General features: G+C 46.7%; 1 protein-coding gene across 1 annotated transcript in view; it reads left to right on the top strand.

The window, feature by feature from the left end:
* The first annotated feature begins 240 nt into the window (after positions 1 to 240).
* MKX (mohawk homeobox) overlaps positions 241 to 25389 on the top strand; it is a 73532-nt gene continuing 48383 nt past the window's right edge. Inside the window, exons 1-4 of the mRNA XM_062211452.1 lie at positions 241 to 434; positions 1912 to 2071; positions 9596 to 9749; positions 10475 to 10813. Of these exons, the coding sequence (XP_062067436.1) occupies positions 241 to 434; positions 1912 to 2071; positions 9596 to 9749; positions 10475 to 10813 (847 nt within the window). The remainder of the gene's footprint in view (positions 435 to 1911; positions 2072 to 9595; positions 9750 to 10474; positions 10814 to 25389) is intronic.

Genomic DNA, 25389 nt, shown 5'->3' on the forward strand with positions numbered 1-25389 from the left:
GCTCCCGTTCCTTTTCCAACTGCGCGCCGCCCTGCGCCTGCTCCAGGTGCGGGGAGGCGGGGGCTCGCCGGCGCAGACACGGCGGGGTTCGGGGTCCGGGGGGCTGCGTGCGGGGCCTGAGCGCGGTCGGCGAGTAACGATGCACCTTCGTGTCCTAGAACCCCAGCCCTGTTGCCGAGCTCCGGGCGGCCCGGCCCCGAGGCGCTGCGGCCGCACCGCGCGCCCCCGCCAGCCCGCACCATGAACACCATCGTCTTCAATAAACTCGGCGGCGCCGTGCTGTTCGAGGAGCGAGGCGCTCCGGAGCGGGAGCGGGGCGGCCGGCCCTACGGAGGCGGCGGCGTCCTGGACAGTCCCCACGACCGCCCCGAGGTGGGCCTTCCCGACGGCCCGCCCCTCAAGGACAACCTTGGCCTGCGACACCGGAGGACCGGGTATGAGCACCATACCGGGGGTCCTGCCGGCCCTGGGCTTGAGGCTGGTGGGCGCGGCGGCGGGGGTGGGGTCGAGTGGGAGCGCGGGCCAGGGGTCCGGGGTTCCCTCGGAAGCCAGGCTCTGCGCCTTTTGCGCTCGCATTTCCCATTGTACGGGGGTTAGTGTCTCGAATTAGGAGGGATTGGTTGGCCAGGCCAGTTCGGCAGAGGCGCGATGGGAACTCCACTCCAGGAGCTACCCCCAAGGTGGTCCTCCATTCCCTAGACACCAGGGTGGGTGGGTGGGTTCCCTGCCCCTCTAAGGACCACGGGCGCAGAAGGCGCTGCGCCAGCTGCGTAGGAACAGGGCAGGGCCCGAGAGGCCCCGCCGCGGGCCTCGGACAAGGTGTTTGGAAGGTCTGCTTCCTGCGGGGCGTGCGGGGGACGCACGCAGCTCGGCGGGGCCCTCAGCGAGCTCGGAGGGGAACTCCCGCAGCTTTCGGTTTAGCAGGGAGAGGGAAGGGACGGGGTGGGCCAGCTGCCCTGCGGCTGCAGGGGCGTGGAACGCAGCGCCGGCCGGGCCAGGTCCTGGAGACTCCGGGCGCGCCCCCTACGCGCGCACAGGGGCGGCCATTCAGGTTGCCCGCACCTGAAAGATTGCATCAGCTGCTTGTCCCGCGGCGCTGCCGGTCAGCGAAGGAGGCTCTAGGGTTCGTTCAACGTGACCAATGGTCGGTTGGGACGGAGCCACTTTTCCAAGCGTGGAGTGAGGGAAGCGGCCCAGGAGGCTGCGGCGCAGGCGCGCGTTGCTCCCCGGGCGGCGGGCGGCGACACCTCCCGGAGCGCCCGGGGAGCGCACGTCGCGTCCAGCGCCTGGCTCCTAGTGTCTCCCTGCCCGCTTCTCCTTGGAACGTGCTTTCCTTGAGACCTTTGCTACCTTGACATGGGGGGACACGGCGGCGGCGGACGGATGACCATGCGCCCCGACTTGGGAAACGGCCTCGCTCTGCATCCAGACTCCCTGGGAAAAGGGTCCCCGTTTTTGGTGCTAATCCAGAGGAGTAGGTGAGGGGCTGGTAGAGAGCTGGGAGGCGGGGGGGACCGCCTGCCTCCTGTATGCGCCCGCCTTCCGGCTCGGGGCCGTACAAAGCCAGCAGGCGAGGGGGCAGGACCCTACTGCCCCCAGTGCTACTTGAATGACCCGTGGGCTGCCGCACTCGGGACATCGCCCTCCTCTTTGAGAGCTAAACCTAGCGAGCGCCCTGCGCTGCCCACTTGGCATCTCCGCCACAAGCAGGACGCAGAACCCGAGGCCGTGATGTCCCCGCGCAGAAGCGGCGTGGCCTGCATCCCTTGCCTCGTCCCCACCTCGGGGCGCGCGGTGGCGCAGCCCGCCTTGGGAAGCCCGGCGGCTTGGAGGGGCTGGACCCGCCGCCCCCTGCCGGCGCAGCTCACCCGGACTCCTCTTTCCCTCCCCTACTCCCACCCCCACCCCCAGGTCCCGGCAGAATGGCGGGAAGGTGAGACACAAGCGGCAAGCCCTGCAAGACATGGCGCGGCCCCTGAAGCAGTGGCTTTACAAGCACCGCGACAACCCGTACCCCACCAAGACCGAGAAGATTCTCCTGGCCCTCGGTTCTCAGATGACACTGGTGCAGGTAAGGAATGGAGCACCCCCCCACACACACACGCCCCTCCGAGCAGTCGCCGGGCCCCCGGGGCCGGACAAGCCTGCGCGCCGGGTGCGGTTCGCGCGGGCCCCCACATGGCACCTCCTCCCCGGGACTAGAATGGGGCGGCCCGAGACGTCCCGGGCGCAGCGCAGGTGCTTCGGCGGAGTGCTTCCCGCACGGAGTTTCCTGGGTGTCGAGCGTCTGAGGGTGCGGTGCTGGTGTGCGTGGTCCGACGGGATGTGCCCTGGGGCCGGGGAAGGGAGCAGTCGCTTGCCAAGTTGCGCAGGGGTTGGTAAGACTTGAGCGTCCCCCAAGATTAAGACACGAATTCCTGGGTCGCACCTTGGAGTTTGTGATGCGGTAAGTCCGGGGTGCTGGGGCTGCCGGCCCTGGACCCCGCTTTTAAGAGCCACGCGGCCGCCCTGGCGCCCCGTGTCAGGGCCTGGTAGCGAAGCTTTTAAGAGCAGAATTACTTTGAAAACGACATTGCAGACAGAGGCAGGGGCGTGGATTGAAAGGCAAGAAGTGGCTTGTGGGTCCCTCACTCCTCTTTTTTTTTTTTTTAATAGACTTGAAGCATCGTGACATTAGTTGGAACCCACAGCACTTTTTCGATGGTCCTTTTTAAAATTGGCATGACTTAGGGAGAGGAGGCAGCTTCAGATGGGCGGGCGTAGGGAACTAGCCCTGCCCTGTGTTTATTCTCTGATGAGCAAGGCTGCTTGCCGCACGTGGGGTTCGCTTTCCCACACATCTTATTGACTGTTCACCCAAACATGGTGATGTGCAGCACTGGGTACCAACCTGGCGGGGAGGAAGTAGCCAAGGCCGGGAGAAGCAGAGGTAGGCCCGGGAATCTGCTCACCCCAGAGCCGGTGCTGTGTCTGTTCCTGCAGAAATCAAGTGGTGTGAGCTTGGGTATCTGCACACACAGCACGTTGATTCAGAAAGGGAGGCGGGGGAGAATCCGGTGAGCTGAGGTGCTTAATGCATTGCCGTACACTACCTGGCTGCTTTTGTGAATAATTTTCTACCATCGTGTTAAATTTACATCAAGGGGAAACACACACACACACACACCCCGAATCTTGATTGAAATTTTCCAAAGTATTTTACATAGTCCTTTAGGAACTGCTGAAAAGTTGGACAAAGAATGAAGACTTGTAGTCAGACTTATCAGAACTCTGAGACATATTTGTCCGCTGATTCTCAGAATACGGTTGTAGAGAAAACCAAGTTTCCGGGGGTTGTATTAGTAGTAATTTGCTCCAGCACTGGAGGGGACTATTTAGTGTTCTTGGCATGATATCTGTCTGACATAAAACTGTGAATTTTGTGGTGATTTATAGAAGTAGTTTCTAAATGGATTATTCGAGCCCGAAAAACTTGACTTAGGAAAATAAATGTGTATGCTCAGATTTCAATTTAAACAGGTAGGCTATTTCTTTTGGAAATTCATGAATCTTTATAGCTATTGGAGTATTTCACAGTGGTGTCAGCAATAAAGCAGATTGTTTTAGCTGATTGTATAGCTCCATACTGAATGCGTGCCACTGCAAAAAATATTTATCACATATTTTAGAACATTTTTAGTTAGGAAAAGTCATTAGGAGAGACTTTTAAGTTTTCTTATGCAGCTATTTTGTTGAGCTGAAGTACAAGTAGTTGCAATTTTAATATAAAACCAAAGTGTCTGTAATGATATTTCAAATGCAAATCATAAATCTTTTTGCATTTAGATCTTGGAAAGACAGTGTTTCTAATTTATATGAAATTTTCATTCAAAACCTCTTTATTTTTCTTACATTACTCACCTGAAAATAAAAATGCACAAACTATGTGATTTTTAGATTGACTAAACTGTTTATAATAAGTTACAGCTGTCCAAGACACTTGGTAAATTTGTGGAAAATGTAAAAGATAAGTAAATTTTGGTTAAAAAAAAAAGGCTTTTGACAAAGTTTTTTCCGAACGTGCATTTTCCATGAAATTTTTGAAGATCTCTAATCTGATGATTTTCAATTTTACCATAAATGAAGTGGAATTATGGAACTTTAAAAAGCTAAGTGAAAAAAATCTAAATAATAAAATTTACAATGACCCTATACATAACCCAGTTCTTTTAGTTTTTATTTATTTATTTTCATTTATCTGAAAGACAGAGAGAGAGAGAGAAAGAGAGAGAGAGAGAGAGAGAGAGAGAGAGAGAGAGATTTTCCACCCACTGATTTACTTCCCAGATGCCCACAATAGCCAGGCTGGGCCAGGCCAAAGCCAGGAGCCAGGAACTCCATCTGGGTCTTGCACATGGTGGTCAGGAACCCAACTTCTTGAGCCACCACCTGCTGTCTCCCAGGCTGTGCAGTAACAGGAAGCTGGATCAGAAGCAGTGCTGGGACTCGAACCCAGACACTCTGAAGTGGGATGTGGGAGTCTTAACCACCGTGCCAAAAGTTCACTGCATTCAGTTAGGCACAATGAGATATCTATGTAATAAGAAGACACACACACACACGCACATATATAATGTATGTAAATATATGCACAAATATGTAAACACAACATACAAATATATAAATACAAATAAGTACATACATGGGGATATGTATAAGTCAGACATAAATTACACATTCAGATTAAATTCTGACTGTGGAGTTCTACATAGATTACATAAATACTTTACACTTTTAGGGAAAAAACATAAAGCTGTGATCTGAATAAAGCTTTTGATCCCTGCAAATTAGACCCTTATGTAATGAGTCATATTCTCCTGGTGAGTAAATGTTCCCTGTGGAGTCCAGCTCCTTCCTTGGGAAGAGTGACCATGACTCTCTCTCCTTTGTATGCTGTACCACCCAAGCATGGTGCTTTTCATAACACTGTAATCACCTTAGGACGTTCTGAGGCACCTTTGTGACAACTAAAGACAGTCTTGAAAGTTGAGTTAAGGTAGTCTAGTTTTAAACTCTGTCCCACTGAAGGGAGCTTGCAGAAGGCAGCTCACTGTCTTGAATCCGTAAGATGTTCTGCAGACAAGCATAAATGCGTTTATGTCTATAGACAAAGATGGAGCGTCTCCCTTGTTTCTATTCAAATGGGTATTTCTTGTTTACTGCAGCATCTCCTGTCTCCTTTTCTTACCTGATTAACAAGCTGTCAGCATAACTTGTGTTCCTTAAGCTCCCAAAACCTTATGTTTTGAGAATTTCTATTGCAATTGCACTTAATGTTTTTGTTTGGTTTGTGTGCCAGACTTTTCATTCAGAATAATTTCAATTTATTTTTCCACTCTCAATAAGGAAAGGTATAAGGATTGGTCAGCAATCTCTGTTGCAGCCTAGAAATAAAGAGCTTAAATCTTAGTGAAGAAATATTCTGGAACACCAAATATTCCAATAAATAGATCTGAGGCTATTCATGGCACGTACATTTCTTCATCCTTGAAAAATGAAGCAGGAAGAACTATTTATGCAACTTTCATGTATTTCTACTCAATGGGCTTGTTAGCTTATCATAATTTACTGTAGCTGTGTTTGATGCCATTTGCACTATTAATCTGGCATCTTATTTCTTAATGATCCATAAGCATTTTTATGACATTAATAGGGAGATGATTACTTGTGTGTGTGTGTGTGTGTGCTTTCACTTTGACCCATCAAAACATTCCACTGTCCCTGGTCCCTGTGAAGGAGCAGTGTTCAAACATTATAAAAATTTACTGTGTACTCTCAAAATATATACAGCTTTACTGTGGAACAAAAAGTAAGTAAGTGATAAGTGACTAGGGTTTTGTATTTTGTAGGAAGTGGAGCTTACCGAGTAATAATATTTGTATCTTAGTACTTCCTCCTCTTAAAACAGAAGTTTCAATTTCCTGTGATGGATCCACTTAACCATTTGGTTAAAATTGCTCTGTTGCAGGATGGTACCCCGCTCTGTTGACATAGCTGTGTTTTTGCTTGGTGTTTAACTTTTCTGCAGACGTGTATTGTCGTTGTCTACTACAGGGCTCATACCAACTATGCAGGAGCCAACAAGACCTCAGACTGGTTCTTACACATTATCCCTAGTGTTAACACTACACAGTGTGGAACTGAGGGACTCAGTATCGCCATTTAATAACTCAGAATAAATTTGTTAATTCAGTACATTCGGTGATGGACAGAGGCCAATTAAATTCCTTTGGCTTCCCTGTAATGATTGCTCTGTCAATACACTAAACGTAAACACCTCTGTTAGAGTAGGATGGAAATTACTCCATTTTCTCTTCCAACTTCTAGCTATTTTGGCTCTCTCAACTTTCACTATAAAATACAGGGTTTTTAAAAGCACGGAGTTTGACATTCAAATATTGTTCCAGAACCTACCCTTGGCCTAGTTCATGTAGAACACGATTTAAAGAGAATACAACTGACAACTTGAAGGAATCTGTAGTATGTAAAATGTAGGAAATCTGAACTGGTATTTTTACCTTCAGTGGAACAGGGAATTTGCCTTAAGTCGTCAGGAAAAATTTGCAAAACAGAATTTATGCCGATTTGTTTGCTTGCCATTTGCTACTTGTGGGCCTTACTGCAAATAGATATTAAACAAGTCAGACTGTATCCAGTGGCTAGGCTGGACTGTGAAGTTCTGGGGGAGTAAATATATTAGCAGAATGGGCGCCATTCAAACTTATGCAATCAATTGAGAAACAGTTATGTTAGTGGCAAGGCCTTCTGGAAAGTCTCATGTGTAATGATTGTAATATGGTTAGCACTGTGCGTGAGTGTATCAAAAAGGAAAAAAAGGGTAAGTCCCCCCATATGTGAAGAACTAGCCAATCCTCATGACACTTACAAACTCCATGTTGCTGTATGTTGTAATTTTTTTGTTAATTTTTGTAGATTAGAAGTCTACCAGGGGGCTGGTGTTGTGGTGTAGCAAGCAAAGCTCATGCTTGCAAAGCCAGCATCCCATGTGGGTGTTGGTTTGAGTCCTGGCTGCTCCACCTCCGATCCAGCCCCCTGCTAATGGCCTGGGAAAAGCACTGGAAGATGGCCCAAGTGCTTGGGCCGCCGCCACCTCAGTGGGAGACCCAAATGAAGCTCTTGGCTTTGGCCTGGCCCAGCCCTCGCTGTTGTGGCCATCTGGGGAGTGAGCCAGTGGATGGAAGATCTCTCTGTAACTCTGACTTTCAAGTAAATAAGTAAATCTAGAAAAGCAAGCAAGCAAGCAAGCAAAGCAAAGAATACATATCACAGACGATGGGTGCTTGTTTTAAAAAAACAGTCTCTGGGGCTAAGACTCAAGACATGTGTTTCAGTCAGTGGCCACAAAAAGCAGCAGCAACAGCCCCTTGCGTTTTCCTTGTAGAACGAATGTCATCCTAAGACTTGCATTTTACACTACATGAGTACTCTGCAGGGTTGTGCTAAGATTTAAGGTTAGTCTGACTTCTGTGCTGCTGATATAACAAACGATTTGGAGTTGGAGTCTAATCAGTGTGAGTGAGAGGGGAAGTTGAGGCAGCTGTCCTGTGGGTGGGACAGAAGCTAGAGAGAGCAGCGGTGGAGGGCAGAAGGGAGATCCAGACCCACTACAGGGGAAGTTGACTCTGCCCCAGGAGAGTTTGGGCTGCATTCACAGAACTTTGTTTTTAGAGCTGGCAAGGATCATTGAATGCATTTTATAGTAGATGAAGGGTTTGAGATAGGGAAAAGCTGAATGACTTACTGAGTTCACACAGCATGTCTTTGGCAAATTCAGAACAGGAAACTAGATTCAATCAGAAGGGTGCATCAACATTGGAATTTGATGGTGGCTGGTTATGATCCATTGACAAGGATAAAAGAGAATGGGAGGCAGGAAATTTAGAAAGAAGAATGTTCTAGAATTCCCGGCTCGGAGTAGCGAGGAGTTGGATGAAAATTTTGGCAGTGAATTGGAGAATGGGAAGGAGGAGGTTTGAGAAATGGGAGAAAGAAAAGAGGTGCTTCCATGGCAAACGCTCACCGTGGTGTTAACCCACGCATCCCAGTTAATTGTGTCTAATTCTTCACGGCTGGTTCTTCCAGAGACCAACATTACCCCAATGTTACCTGTTCCTAGCACTTGGCGCCACAGCCAAAGTGTACTAGTGAATAGTAGGTGTTAGTGAATAGTGCCAGAAGTTGTCTATGTATAGAGGATGGGGCAGACTGAGGCTGTGAAGTGAGGCCTGCCAAGGCGGGATGTTGCACCATTGGACCTGAACTTGGAAAGATGGTTACCGGTGGTTAAGGCACCAAGGAGGTAGTATTGAGTATATTGAATAGATGTGGGAAAATTACCATGTCTTACTCATGGGAACAAGAAGGGGGAAATGTAATTTTGTATTTAGAGTAGAATTCACCACAGTTCCATCCAATAATTAGGGCTTGAGCAATGTGTGAAAATTGCATATTTATAGTAGACTCTTAAAAACAAAGAAAGAAGAGAAACTCCAGGGCAAACATTGCCGCACAAACCATTATAGTAATACAAGGTCATGTTCTGGAAGCAGTTGGCAGAAAGACTTCATTCTCCTCCCGTTTCATTTTTATAAAAGCAAATATTGCTGTTTCAGGTTGTGTTTTTTGTTTTTTTTTTTTTTTAAAGAAAAACCTACGTAGTGATGAGAGCTTGGTGTTTTAGAGGAAACCTCAAGTATCATTTTAGCCTCTGGAAAACAGTGGTACCTTAAAAAGGAGATCGGAAATTGCATTTCTTTGTTTTGGAGTGTTCTTTCCTGTCCTTCACCCGTGTGCTTGGGAAACGCTTTACTTTCAGCTTAAAGCAGGGTGTTGGTCTGCATTTTCCCCCTCCGCCTACCTTGCAGGAGTCCTCTTCCTTGGGGTCCACTTCCTGCCCATTCTGCCTGCCTGACATAGCCTGGCCTTTCTCCAAAACAGGCTTAGGTTCCTCAAGAAGCGTCCAGTCACCTGTGAGAGTCACCCCTGTTCCTTTTGCATTGCCTGTCACCGTATTCTTTGTTGTGTTGGCTGTTGTCTTGCTTAAAAAAAATTGTATTATTTGAAAGGCAGAATGACACAAAGAGAGAGAGAGAGAGACAGAAATAAAGAGAGCTCTTCGTGCTGCTGGTTCATTCTCCAAAGGCCAGGAACTCCGTGGGGTCTCCCATGTGGGTGGCAGGGGCCCAAGCACCTGGACCATCTTCTGCTGCCTTCCCAGGTGCATTAGGAGGGAGCTGGATCAGAAGTGGAGCAGCTGGGACTTGCCCTGCTGCTGATATGGGTTGCTGGTATCAGAAGTGGTGATACCACTTTGGATGGCAAGACCTCTTCCTTTTTCTTATTCCCTGAATCCAGAGAGCTCCAACCTCTGTGACGACCCCTGGACATGTTTGCTGAGTGAATGGATGAACGGGTGGGAGTGTGCAATTCTCTTATTCATTGGGATGCTGACAGAGCCTTAGTTCCTTCCCCAGTCCCCATTACATGATCGGGCATGTTCTTCTGTGTTGGTCATCGAAACGCAATACCGTTGCAGGTGTCAAATTGGTTTGCAAACGCAAGACGTCGCCTTAAGAACACTGTTCGGCAGCCCGATCTGAGCTGGGCTTTAAGAATAAAGCTGTACAACAAGTACGTGCAAGGGAACGCCGAGCGGCTCAGCGTGAGCAGCGATGATTCGTGTTCTGAAGGTTGGTTCCTCTTTTTACTGCACTTTCTTTGCTTTGCCTCTGCAATTCCTTCTCCACCTCAATGGCTGTTTTTAAAGGTGAACCCCACAAAATAAAACAGCGCTGTAACAGCCCCTGTTTTTCTGCCTGAGCTGATGTCATTTTAACAGTACAGGATATTGACTGGTCCCTCTTGTTTATTGATTTATTCTGTGTGGGAATAAGATTTTCTGTGAAATTCATTAACATTAAATGCATTCCTGCTTTGTTTTTTTTTTTTTAAAGATTTATTAATTTATTTGAAAGTCATGATTATAGAGAAAGAGAGAGAGATTTTCCATCCACTGGTTCACTCCCCAGATGACTGCAATGGTTGGGGTTGGGCCAGCGCAAAGCCAGGAGCCTAGAGCTCCATTTGAGTCTCCCACATGGGTGGCAGGGGCCCAAGACTCAGGCCATCTTCCGCTGTTTTCCCAGGCACATTAGCAGGGAGCTGGATCGGAAGTGGAGCAGCTGGGACTGGAACTGCTGCCCATATGAGATGCAGGCATCACAGGCGATGGCTTAACTCACTGCACCCCTATTCCTGAACTCTTTGGCCTAAAAGTTATTCTTGAATATCAAAGATAATGTTATACACTTTATATATGGTCCCCGTGTATGTTTTCTGGTTAACTAGAACAGTAAAGCAGTCGAGGGGAAAGTGGGTAGACAGAGGACTACCTGACGGTCTTTTTCTCCCCTAGATGGGGAAAATCCTCCCAGAGACCACATGAACGAAGGCGTGTATCCTGCTCCAGTTCATCACACTGCGGCCAAAAGCGAGAGCTCAGCCGTAAAAGCTGGGGTGAGGCCAGAGTCAGGGGCCAGCGAGGACTACGTGTCACCCCCAAAATACAAGAGCAGCTTGTTGAACCGCTACCTTAACGACTCTTTGAGACACGTTATGGCCACGAACACCACCAGGGTGGGGAAAACAAGGCAGAGGAACCACTCAGGATCTTTTAGCTCCAACGAATTTGAGGAAGAGCTGGTGTCTCCATCGTCATCGTCAGAAACAGAGGGCAACTTTGTCTACCGCACAGGTGAGTGCGCGCTTCCGGCTGTCGTTGCGCGAGACCTTGCTTAAGCCCTAACTAAACCCTCAGCCGAGGGCTAGATGGCGACGCGGTACAAAGACATGAGATGGTTCGTGTCGTGCTCATAATTCAGCCTCAAGCTTTCGTTTTGGTAGCCGTCATTTGAGGGATTTAGGAGGAGATGGTGGTCGTGCAGGTGCTAAGAAATTTTCAGTTTTCATAATAAGAGTAAGAATTGTCATTGCCAGTGATGCTTTTTACATGAATCATGAAGAAGTTTCCTATCTTGGCCTTTCTGAATAACTTGTGAGGAAGGAACCTGCTGCATGGTAGCCAGTCGTGCAAATACTTGGAATTCCGTCTTTCCTCTGAGCTGCTGTGATTGCTAATAGCGATGGGAAATGAACACAAATTAACCCGAGCGCCAAGCTTTTGTGAAGGAAAAGGGCAGGTCTGGCTTCAGTTCCTTTGGAAATTTCACTCTCATTCCTGGAAAGCACAAGTAAGCTGATCAATAGCTTGGAAATGTTTGCTTCCATTCCCAAAATACTGACTGCATTTGTACCTGTCCAGCGCTTTCAGGTGTAGTCACAGGAGGTGTAGTAGAACGTCTGTCCTGGATTTTAGCTTCCAGAGAGAACTGCTCTGAAGGTGTTGCCACAGATTGCTTTGCAAGAAAGGGGGTGCACGTGACCCCATCTGGTGTAGACAGAATCTGGGCCCGAGAATGCCAACAAGTGAGATTTGGAACAAAGAGCTGGAAGCAATTTCAAAAAAATGTCACAGATAAGGAAACCCAGCCCAGGAACATACAGTAGGCACAGTTCTCCTAACCCACTGTGCACCTGAGCCTGCACATGACACACAAGAGTGTCGCTACTGGAGACTACTGTCCCTGCTATGGCTCCACCCACCATCACCGTTTACTGCAGTCTGACAAACACCACACAGATGTTACTGTGTGCAGTCCTTGTAATCCAGAGGCCCTTTATTGTTAGCAATAGGCTTTATAAAGGCATCTAAACTTGGTCTGGTTAATATACTGTTTAATAGTCAGCTAGAAATCTGATATTCAAGTGTTTATAGATTTGTACGAGACATATTATCTGTAAGGATTCAGAGAAAAGATTATAACATTTTCTGTTTGCATCTCCAACAAAATAATTCCAAGCACTCGGAAATACAGAAGTAATCTAAGTGATAATTTGGTCTAGGACAAAGCCCAAGTTTATTTAACCAATGATGAAAATGAGGGACCTACATGTTGCCAGCTACCTAATGTGACCAGAGAAGTTGGAGATAATTTGGAGCTTTCAGAATACTTAGTTTTCAAGAAAGGAAAATATATCAAGTTGTTCAAAAGTAGGTAACTGAAATTTTTAAAAATGACACATAGGAAGGTAAAATGGGAAGCCAGAAATCAATCAAAAGTTGACTCATTGAAAGCAGTAAAAAAAAAACAAACAAAAATCAGCACAGATTAAAGATGGAAATGACAAAGGAGACATAGCACCTGGTACTGTTGTTAAATAAAAGAGATTGTCAAAAAATTATGAAAAAGAACTATGCACAATTATTTGAACATATGCTATAAATAGAGAGTTGCTAGGTCATGATGCATTTCAGTATATGGCTTGAATTGGTCTTATCCACAGAAATTAAATTATAAATTCATAAACAAGAACATTTTAAAAGGTCAGTTCTTCAGGAACAATTTCAGTTTTTAGTAAATCCGCTACCCAAAACATGTGGCTTCGTAGTTCCACTGTGAGTTTTTCCCCAAAACTTTGAACAAATAATGAATTCCCATGTTTCATACATTTTTTCCCTGAGCATAAGAAAATATGGAGAGTGTCTCAGGTTTTCAAAGTGTAAATGTTGTCCTAATCCCAGACCAAAGGGAGACAGCATGAAAGTAAAAAATGTTGTGTGAAATACGGACGCTGGGAATATGGAACGACATGAGAAGTGTTCAGAATGTAGTATTAAGAGAAAAGCAGTTCAGAATTGTGAGACACTGAATACGGTTATAGCAATGCAGGTATGCATTGGGAAAATCAGGAGTCTTGGTAAAAAGGAAATTAATTTTAATCAGGTGGGGTAACTGGGGATTGGTAATCTGTTGTTCAAAAATCACTTTTTTTTACATATTGATGGTGCCCAGTTGAAACAAGGCCTTCTGAAAATGTATGCTAGCCTAGTCGAAGGTGGCAGACTATGAGGTCCGAAGGAATGGCGTGCCTGGACCGTGGACGCTTTCCAAAGTGAAATATTTTGGCCGTTTCTTCTTATTAAAGTATTCCAAATGCACTTGGTCCGTATTATGGACTCTTCATTTGCCAAGTTCTATTTTTAAATATAAGCCCATTTTTTTTTTAAGTTATGCAAGCAGTGAGAAAACAACCTATACATGTATAAACTTCTGGTTTTCATGCATGTGTGTACACTTAAAAGGAATAGACTACATGTTTTGTGCTTTATGGGTGGAGAGTTAAGGACTACTGGCCCAAGCCTGATCCTGCTGAATCTGAGATGAAAAAGATCCATGGCTGTCTTCCATAGGACCCAAGTGACACTGGCTCTGCGCTTGTAGCTGGGTTGCTATGCGTGGATAAACAGTGGAATAGGAGACTGCAAGAAACACTTTCTGAGCGACTGCTGTGGTTTTTTTTGGCAAAAAGGCGTATTCTGAATTCCTTCAATTCCATCTGGTTACATCTTTCTTTCTTCACCTAAATAGAAATTTTTCTAAGTCAACTATCAACACCCCCCCTTCCAACCCAGCCCAATGCTACTCCAGCACAAAGATTTTTAATGTTCAGATTTTATTTTTCTTTCTCCAAGAATGTACTTCTTTGTCTTTGCTAAGAAATTGTATTCATGTATCCACGCTGTGAAGATATGGAATCAAAAAACCAAGTGAAAGTTGGTATATGGAGCCTGGGGTGTAATTGATTTTCAATAAGGATTGGTTGAAACATTTTCTGACAGCAATAGTTAGGGTATTACAATTCATCTGATTTATTAAGGTCATTGGTTCCAGTGACAATTAAGTCACACTCAAGGAAATGCAGTCAGTGTCGCCTCTGTTGAATGACAGGTGAATGATGGTAATTTTGAGTTGATTGAATTTGAACTCACATGACAGGTGTGTCTTCCCTCCGGGTGTCAGAATAAGGGCTCTGGCCACAGTGTCCACTTCCGTTCTTCGGGATTAGTGTTCGTGTTTTCCACCTGGGATCATCAGTGTCCCCTCTCACAGCCAGTCCTCTCTGGGCTGCACAGGGGAAGCAGAGAACTCCACCCGGGCCTCCCAAGTGGGTGGTAGGGTTCCACGCCCTTGGGCCATCATCCACTGCTTTCCCAGGCACATTAGTAGGGAGTTGGATCTGAAGCTGGGCAGCTGGGACTCAAACCAGCACTCGATAGGATGTTGGTGCCTTAGTCAGCGACTTAACCCACAGTGCTACAACAGCATTTGCACTTTTCACAGTTCACAAATGGCTGGTTTGGTCAAGAAGTTACTCTCCGAGGCCCACTGCTCTGTTGGGCTATAACTTATCAGTTGAATCTGCTCCCAAGGGCTTGAGTGTGCCTGAAATCACGCATCTGGCATAGCTAAACCATCTCAGTAGACAGGACTGTCTTTGGTGTCACTGTGAATTACCCTGGTGAGCGTCCCCGCTGTTTGATGCAGCTGCATACCCCCGAGGAAGAGGGAGTTTGGGGGGATGACCGCGCCAGCTGCCACTTCCAGAGCTCTCTCCTGGGCACAGGATGACCATCCTGGGGACTGGCTCTTGTTTCTCTGTCTTCCTGCCCAACGGTGTGCTTTTCCGGTTTAAGCTGCTATCAGTAATAAAATGCAGGTATGCTCAGGTGTTCAGTAGACCAGCTGGGCCTTAAAGGCACGCTTAGAGGAAATGAGTGAGCCTGGGAAGAGCGAACTCCAGACGCTCATCCACTGGGAGTCCCCTGCACCCTGCCAGGCTGCTCATTGTTCCAAAAAGGCAGATGGGAGAGGCGGCTGTGTGCACATGTAGCTCTTTAGGATGTGGTTGATCAGTGCATCTGCTCTGAACACTTTTCCTGCGTTTTAGTTCTCTCTCTGCGCTGTCCCATTCTTTTTCCAGACATGCGGGTGACTGGTGATAGACTCCAGCAGAGAACAGTAAAACCCTGGGTGGCCAGGCCAGCAGGTACCATTCACTGTAAGGATGCTCTCACAGGGCCTCCAGTTTCTTGTCTCTGTCTGTCACCTTTCAAACTCCATTTGGGAGTGAGAATATTCCACATCAGAGAAATTTCTGGATAGCAGAAATTTAAGTTGTCATTTGAAAAATGGGAACGTGTGTTGCTGTCCCTTAATGTATGAGCTGAAGCATAGCTTTGGGGATGTGCCCTGACAGCCTTTTTCCTCTGCCCTTGTGCACCTAAAACCTTGTGGGCAGCCCCCGCCCCAGTCCCAAACATACCCCTCACTCTTCTGAGTAAAGGAGGATGCCTTTCTTAAAGGAAACCCTTCCTCATTCCTTGGTTCAAAGCGATGGTCCTTTAAATGCTATTAGAAATGCTGACGTTTGGATGTATGCTGGATGCTACAGGAGTGAACAGACTTGGACACTCTTCTGAATGCCATGGATTCTTACTAAACCTTTATCCCTGATGGTGACAGCACATCCCGTTCGCCTGGGCGATCCCTGAGATTCGGGCGAATCTGGTTTTTGCAAATTACATGTTCTCTGTAGACTTACTTGGCTAGGATGCGTGAAATCTCCCCATTGGGAATACCTATGAGCAGCTTGCACAGGTTGCTGTTCCTTGGCGTTGTCGGGTCCGCGAGGTGCTGAGGTTTGCAGCATTTCCAGCAGTGTGGCTGGCAAACCAGTCGGAAGTGGGAGGCAGCTTCGCCTGGAACAGGTTTGTGGGGACCGTGACCAATCCTGAAAGCTTTGGGCTGTTCCGTGGTGTCCCAAGGACAGGTAACGACACTGGTTTCCCGTCTGCCTGGCTGGAGACGCGGTGTCCTCTGAAATGCAGCTACAGTCTGCCTCTTTCTCTCAGTCTCGTGGTTTTGTGCAAATTCAAAGCTACTGGAGGTCCTGAGACAGTGTGACCTTAATTTTTATAGTCCAGCTAGCTCTCAATACAGTGTCTTTCCCATGTTAGCTCCCTCAGTGTTTCTTAAATGAATGAGTTAGTGTTTTGCCGATTCAGTCTGTCTGGTCCTTAAATCATAAGAGACATTTTAATGCACACATGTATGTGTTGATTTCTGTCTGTGAGCACAAGAAGAGAAAGAAAAAGGTGCTGGATTTTAAAAAAAGATTATAAAAGAAAGAGAAAGATAAAATTCACAAAAACAGGAAAAAATCAAACAAAATGAAGCTCGAAACAATGATAGCTTTAAGGAATTAAAAATAAACAGTATAAAATGAAACTAAACTGATTTTCAAGTGGAAGAGTAACTTTCAGGGAGATGCAAGGGTAATAAAGGAAAAGCTTAGTAGGAGGGCGGAAGGGTATAGCATTATGTTCTTAGACTCGTATCTGCAAATTAAACGGAATCTTAAAATATAATTAAAAATTAAAATTAAAACAATAATATCACAATTACATGATAAGTGATTATATAATAAAAACAATAACAAATCAAAAAAGAAAAAGAAAGTCCACCAGAGGGCAAAAACTATAGTAGATTAAACTAAACATAAAAACATCCCCACAAGAAGCTCTTACAAATTTGGCTTCACTAAGTGATGATGTTTGTTGTTGATGGCTACCTGGTCCAGAGCCTTGTAGGTGAAACTTGAGAAGCAAACCACATTTGGATCCACCCATGCCACATTCACAGTCAGGGTTGACCAGATCCCTGAGTCAAAGCTTTGGCCTTTTAAGAATGATTTTGGATCACATGCCCCAGGAGGGGAAAGTCCACGCAGACAGCCCTTTTCTCTGTCCTCCACGTGTCCATCTTTCCGAACTGCAACTCTGTCCACTCTAAGCAGCGGGGAGAGACCCCCTACCCTCCGTGTATTTCCCTGTTAGAAGCAGGCTCACCAGCGTGAAATCTGGGTTTGGCAGAGGCCTTCTGCTTTGGCAACAGCAATCCATCAACATTTACCAGCACACTCATCCTGATTGGTTTTCTGATGCTCAGTGCCGTTCCCACTTCCTACAGCTGCAGCCTTGTCCTGGGACGGTGTCACGGAAGTGCTCGCTCATGTCACTATATTTAAATACTGGATCAGTATTTCCACTAAGACGTTTTACGAGGACCTTGTAAATACCTTGCAGAAATGCAAGCTCAAAGCTGGTGTGAAAGGGCCTTTTTAAGCTTCTGCTACGTATGAGGAATAGAAGTGCGTAATCTCCATTGATGCTAAATTTGGTGAGATTGGTAAACTTCTTACACACTGCCGTGACCACACACGATCCACCGATGCTGGAGAATGTCAGAAAGTTTGTGAAAATAACAAGATACTCTGTTGAATGCACGTAGAAATTGCTTCTCTTTCTGTTTGTTCAGTGCAGCTCTTGGCCGGTTGTGTCTCCTCACTTTGTTTCTAAAATGAAACGTGTCTTTTTTTTTCCTGTGTCACAATGTGTCTTCCTGTTGGAACAGTATTTGCACTCAGGATAAGTATGTGTTTCTTTCCAGTCGGCAGTTTGGGTCCTTTGACATTTTAGAGGCTCGTGTTCTTATTTTCTAGTACAAGTGACATAATTTATAATTGTGAGCTTTGAGGAAGCAAAATAGGTCTCAAGTGCACTTGTCCGTTTTGCCCCATTGCTTCTACGGAATTTGAATTTTTTTTCTGGGTTTTGTGTTTAAAGGAATGGTAGCATGTTTGACAGCTGTGTAAGGAAATGTCCCTCCCCTTCCTCTCAGCTTTCTTGCCTGATTTCTGTCAGTTTCCTGGTAATAAGCAGGTAAATACCCAGGGGTTTAAAAAAATATCCAGCAATCCACTTTTTTTTTTAATATTTATTTATTTGAAAGATAGAGTTACAGAGAGAGATAGACAGAGAAAGAGGTCTTCCATCCATCCACTACTTCACTCCCCAGATGGCCACAATGGCCAGACCTGAGCCGATCCCAAGCCAGGAGCCAGGAGCTTCTTCTGGGTCTCCCACGTGGCACGTGGCTGCAGGGCCCCAAGCACTTGGGCCATTTTCCACTGCTTTCCCAGGCCATTAGCAGGGAGCTGAATCAGAAGTGGAGTAGCCGGGACTTGAACCAGCGCCCATATGGGATACCAGCACTGCAGGCCAGGGCTTTAACCTGCTGCACCACAGTGCTGGCCTCAGCAATCCAATTGCGCTAAGTTCTCTTTTTCGTCTTTCGGCCATACATTGCCCCATGGCTTAGAAACATGGCACTGGTGGTATCACCACACATAGCACTTTGGGCAATGCCAGTTGACGTCAGTGACTTAAAAAATGACTTAGATCAGCAGTGTTGAACTTTTCAGACCTTGGCATAGGAGTGTGTACATTTTTAAAATTTTTCTCTATTTTAATAGTTGCATAGAGAGATCTTTGCACAAGCTGATATGACAAATAGCCACCCAGTACCCAAGCATCAACCCAAGCATCATTCACTGATTATTAAGAGAGATAGACAAGGTTTGCAGAAGATTCCTGGCTGTCAGTGCTGGAGGCCAGAGGTCCCTGTAGGGTGGGAGTGGGGGTGGGTGTCAGGGGTAGTAGTAGTAGTAGTAGAAATTGCGCATACTTGGGAACATAGAACAGTTTTTGAAAGAGACCAGTGGTATCTTCCTTCTGCCTTGTGTATCCCTGGAGACCTGGGAGCTGTTCCTACCAAGTGGTCAGAAATGATAACAAGAACCCGAGTGGACCGTAGTTGGGAGAGAGAGCCGCTTCTCAGCTTTGAGCAACAGCAGCACGCCTCTGCTTCCAGCACTGCACCATGAGCTTTTTCCCCAGCCCAGCAGGACGCCGCCGTGCGGGATACCTGGTGTGGAGGGAGTGGAATCTCGCTGGAGCATTTCCTCGGGCCAGTCTGGCACTGGAGAAGTCAAACTTGACCTTGAGACTTCACTGTCTCGCAGACATGGACAGCAGCACCGTGGTGACTGCACTCTGGCCGTGGTGCACACAAGTGCACCTTGCGTTCTCCAGAATCGGCGGATACAGACAGGGCTGAAAACTGCCATTTGCCCACTGACCACAGTTGGGAGCGCCTGTAATACAGCGATCTGGACTTCGATTCTGACAGAATGACTGTGTCTCCATTTGGTTCTGTAACACACACCTACACACGCACACACACACACGATTACTTGAAACAGTTTGCGTCAAAATAGGGGCAGGCGTCTGGCAAAGCAGTTAAGACAGCACTTGGGACACCATTTCCGGTTCAAAGTGCCTGGGTTTGAGTCCCAGCTCCCTGGTCAGGTGCTCTCTGGGAGGCAGCAGATAACAGCTCAAGTAGCTGATCCTCGCTGCCCACGTTTGAGTTCCCAGCTCCTGGCTTTGCTTTGGCCTGGGTTAGCCATGGCCGCTGTGGGCATTTGGGGAATAAACCAGTGGATAGGAGAATTCTGTCTCTCTTGACTTTAAAATAGGTTAAATAAATATAAAAATTTTAAAGTTCATGGAAAAATGGAATTCAATGAAAAACTTAATTTGGTGCACATATTTTGAAACCCAAGCATAGTTGTTTCATAATGTGCATTTTTAAAAAATATCTTGAAGATCCCTTGCGTGCATAGATTTCAACTTATTTTGTACCCAAATAAACTTACTTCTTGATCGCCTATTCCATGAACTTTTTGAAGTACGGTATATATGCGTAAGACAAATGTCATCATTGATCAATTTTCATTTAAATAAAGAGGACAACTTTTTTTGGAGAGGCATCTCTTGGTGATATAAAATTAAAATGGAAAAAGAAAGAGCTCAGATGAAAATGAAACCCTTTAAAACGCTCATAGGCGGGCAGAGGCAGCCATTCGTGGAGTGAGATTTCCAAGAAACGGTTTGCCCTTTGAGCTTTCGCTTCGCTGCCCGGGTCTGAAGAACTGGTTGTCCCTTCAAGGCAGCCAGACCCAGGCCATGGTGCATGGAGCGCTCCGTGCGGCAGAGACGCTTCGAGGAGGAATGCCTTGTTCTGCCAAGACTGTCATTATGACACTCAAACGTACCCTTTCTCTTAGGGCCAGAATTCGGAGGCTGTCGTCCCAGTTCTGACGCTGATTTAGACAGCAGATGCGTTAAAAAGGCAGAGCGGTTTTCGGGATCGTTTGTCACATGGTTTCGGGGCAGGAGGATGGCTAGCTGGCACGAGCGAGAATTCCTTAAATGTCACTGGGTCTTCCATTTCTAAGCGTGAAAGCCCTGGCCAGAAGTTGTGGGATGCCAAGGGCCTGGGCTGTGATGTCGTAGGCTCGCGCGAGGCCGGATGGTTGCGATACTGAAGCTGCTTGCTTTAGCAACGCACGGTCAAGGTTGCGTGGCAGGCTTGTTTGCCGCCGACGCCTCATGCTGCTCCGGTCGCGTCTCTTCTTGCTGCTGCTTCCCTTTTTTTCCTCACACAGTTTTCCTCTGGGCTGCTAAAACTATCCGGCTCCATCAAGGCGTTTTTTTCACAACCTTGTTGGTAGTACAATTGGTCTTGTTTTAGTTTTTATTGTGTCTCCTGGGTTCCTGGATTGTAGACTTTTCCAGAAATACGGCTCCGATTCAGATTTACTCACTAGCCCAGGAGGCCTCCCATTTATCTAACCTGTGTGCTTTTCTCTTTTAAAACATTTTTAAAATGTATATATGTATTTTTCTTTCCTTAAACCGTGTTTGGAAAAGTAGAAACGTAAATCATCTGGAATAGCAGTTCTCGACTATCTTAAAAGATGCTGAAGGACCATTTTCATGGCTACTATGATTGAAGCAGTAAAATTTAGTTTACAGTTACAATAACTTTCCTCTCATTAGGAAAATATATAAAAAAAAGCTCAACTTTATGATTGCATGACATATTACCAGTCCCCGAGTACCATTCCTAACTCCCAGCCCCTAACACACAGGCTCTGCAAAACATGAAGCAAGAGCCAGAGGCGCGGACGACCCTGCTACGTTTGCATTCTTTGAGCTCACCTTGCCTCTCAGCTGCATTCCTGATGGCCAAGGCTCGGTGAAGCAATGCAGGTTTCATCTGCGTGTTGACTGTAATTACATTCCTGCCGCTTCAGCCCTGCTTGGAAAAATGACTTGGCTGCCCCCCCCCCCCCCCCCGCCGCTCTTTTCTCAGCAGGCAGCCCCTCCATCCGTACCTGGCATGAAATGACTGCTTTGAAGATTAGGCGCCCGGAAGATTAGAGCAGAGAGAGCAGTGCCTTAGAAACCGGGAGCTCCCTCCGCAGCCGCCTAAGCCAGCAGTTGGGCAAGGGGCCCCCTGTGAACCAGGGCCTCGGCTCTGGCAGCTGTGACCCTGGAGGTGTGTGACGGGATAACCCATGAGTTTGCTTAACACCGTGGATGCTTGGTGATTACGCCAAGATGCTTAGGAAGCAAAGGAAACCCGCGGTTTCCAGAAAGCCATAGACTCGCATGTATCCCGTTATCTCTGTTAGAAACAGAACAGGGATTCTGAGCCAACCCCACTGGTGACAGATAGTGGAGCCTGCCCAGGGAGCCAGTTGACTCGGGAGCCAAGTGAGATTGCGTGTGGTTCAACCTGTCCGTGACACCTGTGTCATTTGTGTTTTTGAGGAGGATCCACACCAAGATTACAGAAGTATGCCTCTAGATTTTTCCTACAATTTCTTTCAGTTGTATGTTACATACCTCTTTTTGTAAAAAGTCTGATTTTAGGTTTCTTTCTTTTTTTTTTTTTTTTTAAGATTTATTTATTTGAAAGGCAGAGAGAGGGAGAGACAGAGAGATCTTCCATCCGCTGGTTCACTCCCCAAATGGCCGCAATAGCCAAGGCTGGGCCAGGCTGAAGCCAGGAACCAGGAGCTTCTTCAAGTCTCCCACATGGATGCAGGGGCCCAGGAACTTGGGCCATCTTCTACTTTCCCAGGTGCATTAGCAGGGAGCTGCATTGGAAGTGGAGTTACCAAGACTAGAACCAGCACCCATATGGGACGCTGGCACGGCAGGCCTCGGCTTAACCCACCACACAGAGCTGGCCCCTGTACTTCCAATCTTACAATTTATTTTTGTAAGTCATATGGAGTAAGGATCTATGACTTTGGCTTTTACCCAAATAAATAGTCACTTGTGCTGACATAATTTATTGAATATTTTTCTTATTGACTTGAAATGCTACCTTTATTCTGTAGTAATTCCTTTTACATGTACATCTGTTTCTGGACTTCAATGTTTTCCAATAAAAAGGTTTTTTTAAAGATTTATTCATTTATTTTGAAAGAGTTACAGAGAAAGAGGGACAGATTGGGAGAGAGGGATCTTCTATCCACTGGTTCACTCCCCAGATGGTCACAATGACCAGTACTGAGCCAGGCCAAAGCCAGGAGTCAGGAGCTTCTTCCAGGTCTCCCATGTGGGTGCAGGGGCCCAAGGACTTGGGCCATTTCCTACTGCTTTCCCAGGCCACAGCAGAGAGCTGGATCAGAAGATGAGCCGGGACCCAAACCGGTGCCCATGTGGGATGCTGGCACTGTAGGCAGTGGCATTACCCACTACGCCATAGTGCTGGTCCCCAAGTTTTATTTTTTTAAAAATCTTGTCAGAGGGGCTGGTGTTGGGCATAGTAAGTTAAGCCTCTACCTGTAGTGCCAGAACTCACGTGAGCACTGGTTCATGTCCCAGCTGCACCATTTCTGATCCAGCTCCCTGCTAACGGCCTGGGAAAAGCAACAGAAGATGACCCAAGAGTTCTCCCTGCCACCTGCATGGGAGACCCAGAAGAAGCTCCAGCCCTGGCCTATGCAGCCATCTGTGGGAGTTCAACCAGTGGATGGAAGATCAATCTCTCTTTGTCTCTCCCTTTTTCTCTGAAACTCTTGGATTCCAAAATAAACACATATTTTTAAAAATCCTGTTGGAAATGAATTTGGGATTGCATTAAATTAATATGTTAGTTTGGGAATATTTTTGTTTGTGTATCAAGTCTTCTGCATCAGGAGCGTAGTACACTTCTCCATATATTCTGGTCATCTTTCATGATATCCATACTTTTTATAGTTTATGTAACACTTGCATATTTCTCATTAGGTCATTTTTTTGTTGTTATTATTTCTACTGTGGATGAGTTCTTGTCCAGTTCATACTCTAACAGTTAGGAGTGATAACATCTGACAGCAGTTGCATTTTGTATAGTTGTCTTCTATCTGGTTAGATTGTCCAAGTGCTCAAGTTCATCATCTTCAAAGAGTATTGGTTTTTGCTCACTCTCCCCAGCCCTCCTCTCCCATGGATGACATCCGCTTGGCCAAGTTCTACAAAATAATGTTGGATGACAGCAGGGAAAGGGGGCGTTAGAGGGGATTTTTGTTGTATTTTACCAGAAGGCTTCCAGAAGAATCTTACTTTATCAAGTTCAGGGATTCGCTTCCCATTCCTACATTGTTTAGAGTGGGATCTTCCCCCAGACACACAGTTAACTGAGCAGGTTACCGCATTTATAAGATGCTACTTCCACAGGTTTTGAGATCATCATCTGTTTATGTAGTTACTTACATAAGTAAATGTCCTAGTGCTTCCCTGTCCTTGGAATTCTTGGGAAAATTTTGTTCCATCTGCATTTCTGGATTCCACTCACTAACATTTTATTTAGTAGTTTTAAGTCAAAACTCTCAGGTGAGCTTTGCCTCTCATTTTCTAATACTGCCCCTTGCATAATTTCCGTATTAGAGTTCTGCTGACCTTCTGGAATGATCTAGAAAGTTCTCCATCTTTTTCTGCTGGGAAGAATTTAAATGAAGTAAGGGTTAGCCCTGCCAGTGTTGTGAAAGTTGGAAGGTCAGGATGGCCTTGACCTGGGATTTCTTGGCTGTTTTTCCACTCAGCATTTTTCACCTCTGTCCTCTGTGTTGCAAATGGTTTCCTCGACTTCATCTTCTAGATTACTGGTTTGGTCTTCAACCTTTCCTCATCTTTTCTGTTAATCATCGGTTCTAGTTCTTTCCTTCCTTCCTTCCTTCCAAGGCAGAGTGGCAGAGTTCTTCCAGCTGGTGGCTCATTCCCCAAATGCCTGCAGTAGCTGAGGGTGGGCAGCCAAAGCCAGGATGGAGGAACTCCCTCAGGGTCACCCACGTGAGTGGCAAGGACTCACACATAGGAGCCATCACCTGCTGCCTCCCAGGATGATTAGCAGGGAGCTGGATGAGAGCGCAGAGGAACCAGGACTTAAACCAGTCGCTGTGATATGGGATGGCTTCTTCTAAGTGGTGGCTTAACCTGCTGCGCCACAATGCCTGTCTCTCTGCTTTTAAATTTCTATGTATTTATGTTCATTTTTATTTGCAAGGCAGAGGCAGATGGAGATCTTCCATGGTTCACTCGCCATATGCCTGCAACAGTCAGGGCTGGGCCAGGCTGAAGCCAGGAGCCAGGTGCTCCTTCCAGGTCTCCCACATACAAATGAGAGGAACCCAAGTGTTGACCCATCACCAGCTGCCTCCCTGGGTGTAGGTCAGCAGGAAGCCAGATCGGAAGCAGAGGAGCTGAGACTTAAACCAGGCACTTTAATAGGGGCTGCAGATGTCTCAAGCAGCAACTTGAGCCCCAGATTCCCACCCCTGCAGCCTTTCAGTCTTTGTATCTTGTTCTTATCCGATTGCTGCTTTTCCCTGTCTGCCTGGGTAGAGAGCAGAAGTTACCTGGGTCCCTGTTCTGCTCTTGGGTTTTTTTTTATAGCTTTGCTAGGACCCCTAAATTGGTTTTTTGGGTTTTTTTTTTATAGCTTTGCTAGGACCCCTAAATTGTTTTTTTTTTTTAATATTTATTCGTTTAGTTGAAAGTCAGAGTTACACAGAGAGAGGAGAGGCAGAGAGAGAGAGAGAGAGAGAGAGAGAGAGAGAGAGAGGTCTTCCATCTGCTGGTTCACTCCCCAGATGGCCACAATGGTTGGAGCTGCGCTGGTTCAAAGCCAGGAGCCAGGAGCTTCTTCCCAGTCTCCCATGCAGGTGTAGGGACCCAGGGACTTGGGCCATCTTCTACTGCTTTCCCAGGCCACAGCAGAGAGCTGGATTGGAAGTGGAGCAGCCGGGTCTTGAACCAGCGCCCATATGGGATGCCAGCGCTTCAGGCCAGGGTTTAACCTGCTGTGCCACAGCACCGGGCCCCAAGGGCCCCTAACTTATTTAAAGAATGCTTTGTAACCTGCAGACTGAGGGAGGGAGGAAAGGCGTGGCCTGGCTCTTCTGCTGGCTCTTCTGAACCTGAACTCTCCAGTATTCTCTGGGCCCACTGAGTCCCTGGCCCTGAGATACTGACTGGCCCAGTTCTCCCGTCCCTGCTGGGGAGGATGGCCCCACACTGGCCTGGTTTGAGTTGTGGTTCCCTGTTGACATTTCCCTACCAGCTTGATGCCATCTGCATTTCATCTTTCGTGAATTTCTTCACTTTTCTGATTTGGCCAGTATCCTTTG

Source organism: Lepus europaeus, chromosome 14 (genome assembly GCF_033115175.1).
Source record: "Lepus europaeus isolate LE1 chromosome 14, mLepTim1.pri, whole genome shotgun sequence".
NCBI classification, from domain to species: Eukaryota; Metazoa; Chordata; class Mammalia; order Lagomorpha; family Leporidae; genus Lepus; species Lepus europaeus.